General features: G+C 53.0%; 3 protein-coding genes across 3 annotated transcripts in view; all 3 read left to right on the top strand.

Moving 5' to 3' along the window:
* The window catches only part of Z517_00232 (uncharacterized protein), a gene marked incomplete at both ends in the record, with an annotated part of 1,206 nt that extends 452 nt beyond the window's left edge, over positions 1-754 (top strand). Inside the window, one exon of the mRNA XM_013433198.1 lies at positions 137-754. Within this exon, the coding sequence (XP_013288652.1) occupies positions 137-754 (618 nt within the window). The remainder of the gene's footprint in view (positions 1-136) is intronic.
* Positions 755-975: 221 nt separating this feature from the next.
* On the top strand, positions 976-2,463 carry Z517_00231 (uncharacterized protein; the record flags this gene model as incomplete). The annotated part of the gene is made up of 1 exon (XM_013433197.1): positions 976-2,463. The coding sequence occupies one exon, from the start codon at positions 976-978 to the stop codon at positions 2,461-2,463; it is 1,488 nt and encodes a 495-aa protein (XP_013288651.1).
* A 464-nt stretch (positions 2,464-2,927) lies between these two features.
* Z517_00230 (uncharacterized protein) lies at positions 2,928-5,833 on the top strand (the record flags this gene model as incomplete). The annotated part of the gene is made up of 2 exons (XM_013433196.1): positions 2,928-3,172; positions 3,223-5,833. The coding sequence occupies 2 exons, from the start codon at positions 2,928-2,930 to the stop codon at positions 5,831-5,833; spliced, it is 2,856 nt and encodes a 951-aa protein (XP_013288650.1).
* Positions 5,834-6,000: the final 167 nt, after the last annotated feature.

Genomic DNA, 6,000 nt, shown 5'->3' with positions numbered 1-6,000 from the left:
ACTCCCGATGTGACGGTCAGGGTGACATCTACTCGGACCATCGCCTTCTGCGCGTACCCTACCGGCTTCGGTCCCTGTGATGGGGCCAGTCAAGCCTGGGAGGCTGTGAGCGAACCTACCAAACCGGCTGCCAAAGGTTGGTTCGGCGGGTTTGGAGGCCGTCACGGGTCACATGGGCCAGGACGACTGGGCGGCTGGCGCGGTCCCCCGCAATTCGGGCCTCACGGTGGTTCTCAAGGCGGCTCTGAGCAAGGCGGTTCTCAACACGGTGGCTCTCAAGGCGGCTCTGAGCAAGGCGGATCTCAACACGGTGGCTCTCAAGGCGGATCTCAGGGCGGTAGCTATCAGGTCGGGCCTCAAGGTGGCTCTCAACACGGTGGCTCTGAGCAAGGTGGCTCTCAGGGCGGTAGCTACTATCAAGTTGGGCCTCAGGGTGGATCTCAAGGCGGTTCTCAGCAAGGCGGCTCCCAACATGGTGGCTCCCAAGGTGGTTCGCAGCAAGGCGGCTCTCAGCAAGGCGGCTCTCAGCAAGGCGGCTCCCAAGGTGGCTCCCAAGGTGGTTCTCAACACGGAGGCTCACAAGGAGGTGGCTATCAGGGCGGCTCTCAGCAGGGCGGCTCTCAAGGCGGTGGTTATCAAGTCGGCCCTCAGGAAACGCCAAGCTGGAACGGGTGGCTCCCTGGTTTTCTCCAGCCCGGCCAAGGTGGCAATGGAGGTGTCCACACTGTTACAGTCACAGTATCGCCTACCTTGAATCCAATCTCGACCACAAAAACGTCGTCCCCAGCCCTCACCTACAGCTCGAGCACGACTTCTTCTACACCTATGACATCGTCGACCACCAGCTCTTCGCTATCATCAGCGGTTGGACCAATTGGAGACAGCACTACCACCTCTTCGTCGTCCACTTCAATGTCAACATCAACGACATCGGACTCTTCTAGCACCAGCACTACGGATTCGACGACATCATCGATGACTACGAGCTCTACCACAACCTCTGCGACGACCTCTGCGACGGTCACTCCAGATACACCTCCTGACCGGGTAATGGGTGACGGAAGCTTCTTGGTGTCTCTCAATGGGGGTCTCGGGTCGAAGATGAGGCGCCAAACACTTACAAGCTACCTTGGCTTCGCGGGCACTGTTGCTATTGCTGTCACTGACATGGACGACGCCTGGGCTTTGGTGTACGATGATCAAAACCAGATCCTCGGGTTCAGTGGGCAGTCTGGCTTCATGGGCTTTGACAGCGACACAATGACGGAACCACTTCGCAAGTCCAGCACTGATGGCACCTATGCTCCAGCAGTCTATTCCGGATGGGAAATCAACGCCATCTCCGGTGACATTGACTTCGGAACCGCCCAATTCTGCGTCTTCACCAACGCCACGGTCTTCGCTTATTGGGATTTTATTCTCCCTAATGACTGTTTCCCTGTTAGGCTCACCGACACAAGCATCAACCCTGGCACGACTTCAACCACCAGCAGTATGTCCAGCACTACATCCTCCAGCTCTACTTCCTCGACTATGACTACCACCACCACCGCCTCTTCAGTGGTGGATGACACTTCCACCTCATCATCCTCATCCTCAACCTCCATGTCCACTTCGTCTAGTTCCACGACCTCTTCGTCCTCTACCTCGACGACCAGTGAGTCAAGCACGTCTTCTATGAGTGAGTCGAGCACAACCAGCTCCACCTCTACTTCGTCTAGCTCCGCCTCATCTGCGGTGGATCCCTTCTCCACTTCATCAAGCAGCTCGAGCACGTCGACTCTGTCCACGACTACAAGCAGCTCGACATCCACGATGAGCACGACCACGAGCTTTGATGATATCCCGACTTTCACCACGTCTTCTACCAGCACTAGCTCTATGACGAGTAGCTCAGTTATTGGCCCCGTCGAACCTACAACCACGAGTTCCAGCAGCACGAGCTCGACATCCACAATGAGCACAACCACGAGTTTTGATGATATCCCGCCTTTCAGCACATCTTCTAGCAGCACAAGCTCTATGACAAGTAGCTCTTTGATTGGCCCTATTGAACCCACAACCTCGACCACATCGGCTGACAGCACATCTACGACTACTTCTGAGATGACGACCACGACTTCATCAATGACTACTACTTCTGAGATGACGACCACAACTTCTGACATGACTACTACTTCTGAGACGCCGACCACCACTTCGACAATGACTACTACTTCGTCGAGCTTGATTGATCCAGTAGAACCTACCAGCACATCATCATCCTCTACAATGTCTACTACCGAATCGTCAAGCTCGACTAGCTCGACCAGCTCGACCAGCTCCACGACCTCCACGACCTCGGAGACGACCTCAACAACCTCGGAGATGACCTCGACAACCTCAATGACCTCCACGACCTCGAACGGGGACGCAACAAGCACTACCAGCAGCACCGGCGCATCAAGCAGCACCCCGATCTAGACGACCGTCACAACCGACCATTTTCCTTTTGTCCTTTTCATTGACTTTTAACGTCGGCAGCAAGGTGTTTCCTTAGGGGATGGAGCGAGGAAGGAGGAATGGGTGGTCGACTCTGATTTCGCATTTTCACTTCTTCCATAATTCTATAATGAGGCTACCCATGTTTAACGCAACATAGATACACGATAAGCAATGTTGATCAAAGATGACACGAACTGTTTTATTTTCCATGCCTATCGAGGTGCTAAACTTTGATCTCTCTCCCCTCGCAAGGGCGAACATGATTAAGCTCGAATTTAAGCTCCAGATAAAGTTCCGTGTAGACTTGCTAGCTTGAGACATCGACGTCATCATTCACGTGGACGCGCGTGAACACGCGTAGGACACGATACGCGTGCCGTATATCTCTTCTTGTGGCTTGGTGGACTTTTTTTGACAGTGCCACTATACACAGGGTGACAACGATGTTTTCTAAGCCTTTCAAGCCTCTCACTATCCGCAAACCCGCTGACAGCGAAGCTCTCGACCAGGGGATACCACCAGCCAAGCGAAGAAAGCTCACCTCCGACATTCGTACTGAAGCAGCGAAGACATCATCCGATGAGGGCGCAAGACCACCCCTCAAGTTGATCTCCAACCCTCCAAGTCCTGCTCTGGAGCTGAATGGCATTGAATCAGAAGGCCCCGAGAGCTATTTCTCGATTCTCTGGTATGTGATCTATAGACTTCGCAGACACCGTTCACTCATGACTATTCCAGGCGTATCCCCACGAACAAGAAGAACAAGACTTGGACGGATGATGGGGTCCTCGCCGTAAAGGATGGCCACGCAACACTCTATGCAAAATCGGGAAGGATCATTGGCCGCACTGCCATCGCTTTACCCCTACAGCCCGGCTTGAACCTGACCATTAGTGGAAAGGAAGTCGAGCTCGATTCGCAAATCAGCAAGAATGTCTACCTCCAAGCGATCGGCTCCAAGCCCAAGCCTACGGACGTCGAACACAAGGCCGCACCGCCGTCTCTGCCAACGAAACCCTCTGAGGTTCCGCAGGCAAAGTTAAGCATACAGAGTCAAATGAAAGCTCAAATACAGAAAGAGAAGGCTCAGGTCCAGAACCAACGTCCTCCACCCCTCAGTCGTGCCAGCGGGTTCAAACAACCACTGAAGGAGTCGAGGATAATCCCACAAGGCTCAGGTGAATCGCCGAGACCACGGCACGATCCCAATACGGATGGAGCAATTGTCTTCAGGAGGCCCAAAGGTCTACCTGGGGGGAGACAAATTGTGGACGTGGTGTTAGACCCCCTAATTGGCAAGAAGTTGCGACCACATCAGCAAGAAGGAGTGAAGTTCCTCTATGAGTGCGTCATGGGGCTGCGTAATCCTGATGGTCAAGGATGCATCCTGGCAGACGACATGGGACTCGGCAAGACTCTGACCACAATCGCTCTCTTGTGGACATTGCTGCGGCAAAATCCAATCTTCCGAGAACCGCCCGTAATAAGAAAGGCTCTCATTGTCTGCCCGGTAACCCTCATACGGAATTGGAAACGAGAGTTCCAGAAATGGCTCGGGTCCGACAGGCTTGGGGTGCTTGAGTTTGAAGATCAACAGACTCGTCTGAACAACTTTGATGGGAAAGTCTACCAGGTGATGATCATTGGCTATGAAAGATTGAGGATAGTAGCCGATGATCTTGCCAAAGGACCACCCATTGACATTGTTGTCTGTGACGAGGGTCATCGTCTCAAGACCATGAAGAACAAAGCCGCCCAAGCTATTGAGTCGTTGAATACGAAGCGGAGAATCATTCTGTCGGGGACTCCAATACAGAACGACTTGGGCGAGTTCTTTTCCATGGTCAACTTTGTGAACGACGGGTGTCTGGGATCCCAAAAGGGTTTCATCCGGGACTTTGAGAAACCCATTATGAGGAGTCGTCAACCGGATGCGTTGCCGGCGGACATTGAGCGTGGTCAAGATGCAAGTGAGGAATTGACTCGTACGACGTCGGCGTTTATACTACGCAGGACGGCAGACATTCTAGCAGATTTCTTACCCCCGAAGACGGAATATGTGCTGTTCTGCAAACCGACACCAGCACAGGCAAAGATATATCGGAGCGTTATCCGTTCACCTATGTTCAAAAGTGCATTGCGCAGCCAGGAGACGGCATTTCAGCTGATCACTATTTTGAAGAAACTCTGCAACAGCCCGGCATTGATGGATCCCAACTATGGCAATGATGAATCAACTCCCTCGTCGTCGCTTGTCACGTTGAACGAAATGCTTCCCGATGGGTTGTCCAGACTGTATCAGAACTCAGTGTCTTGCAAGATCCGTCTCCTCGATCAACTCCTGCAGCAAATTCGCACCAATACCGATGAAAAGGTCGTGGTCATTTCCAACTACACCTCGACGCTCAACTTGATCCAGCAGCTGGCAGCAAACTCCAATTTGTCTTTTCTCCGTCTTGATGGTTCAGTCGCAGCTAAGAAGAGACAGGCTCTCGTGGACAAGTTCAACCGCTCAACAGCGCCACAGTGCTTCATGTTTCTTCTGAGTGCTAAGGCAGGGGGAGTCGGGCTCAATCTGATAGGGGCAAGCCGTCTAGTTCTCTTTGATGTGGACTGGAACCCTGCGACGGACGATCAGGCAGTGGCCCGCATCTACCGACAGGGGCAGAAGAGACACTGTAAGATTTACAGGTTTCTGATCAAGGGTGGCTTGGAAGAGCGCATCTGGCAGCGGCAGGTGGTCAAGCGAGCATTGGCGGACAGCATCATGCAAGGCGGGTCACATCTGGGGTCGTCCGCTTTCAATGAGCCGAAGACTAAGGCTCAGGGTGGCACGTCAAGTTTTAGTCAAGAAGAGTTGAAAGACCTTTTTCGCTTGGACGAGGGCAGCGGTTCACGAACCCATGACCTGATCGACTGTGGTTGTGAGGGTGCGGGACAGGAGGGAACAGGCCAGGACGAAAATGACGGCGTGCAACAGGATCCGTCTTTAGATGGGAACGACGAAGACGGATACGGCGATGAGGAGCTCGAAGGCTCCGCTGGAATATCAAAAGCCCTGTCGTCAGCAAACACGTCGAGCGCAGAGAGGCCATCCATGGTGACTGAACTTGAGGCAGAGAAACATCAACTGATGCAATACAGGCATGTGGACACTTCAATCCTGGCCCAGGAAGACGGAGATCAGAAGCTGAGGACACAAGTGTTGGCTGCAATTGATGATGTCTGTCTCGAGCAGGTGGCAACCCTTGACCAGGACATGATAGGAGGTGGTGGAATCTCATATATCTTCAAGAGGGCCAAAGGCAGTCGGTGTCTCAAGGAACAGGACAGCTCACAGGTGACTTGACAACAAGAGTCGGATGAGCTTCAATGCTCCAGACCAAGCCACTACGAAATTGCAAAGATCAGGCCCTTTCTGGGAGAATGAGGAATATGCAAATGACACAAGGAATTACAAGGAGCTCTTTTACATCGGACTTTTGCACGACGAAGCGCTCGCTAACAATTCTCTGG

The sequence above is a fragment of the Fonsecaea pedrosoi genome (assembly GCF_000835455.1).
Source record: "Fonsecaea pedrosoi CBS 271.37 unplaced genomic scaffold supercont1.1, whole genome shotgun sequence".
Lineage (NCBI taxonomy): Eukaryota > Fungi > Ascomycota > Eurotiomycetes > Chaetothyriales > Herpotrichiellaceae > Fonsecaea > Fonsecaea pedrosoi.
Note: the sequence above shows the minus strand (reverse complement) of the source record. Positions and strands in the feature narration are given on the sequence as shown.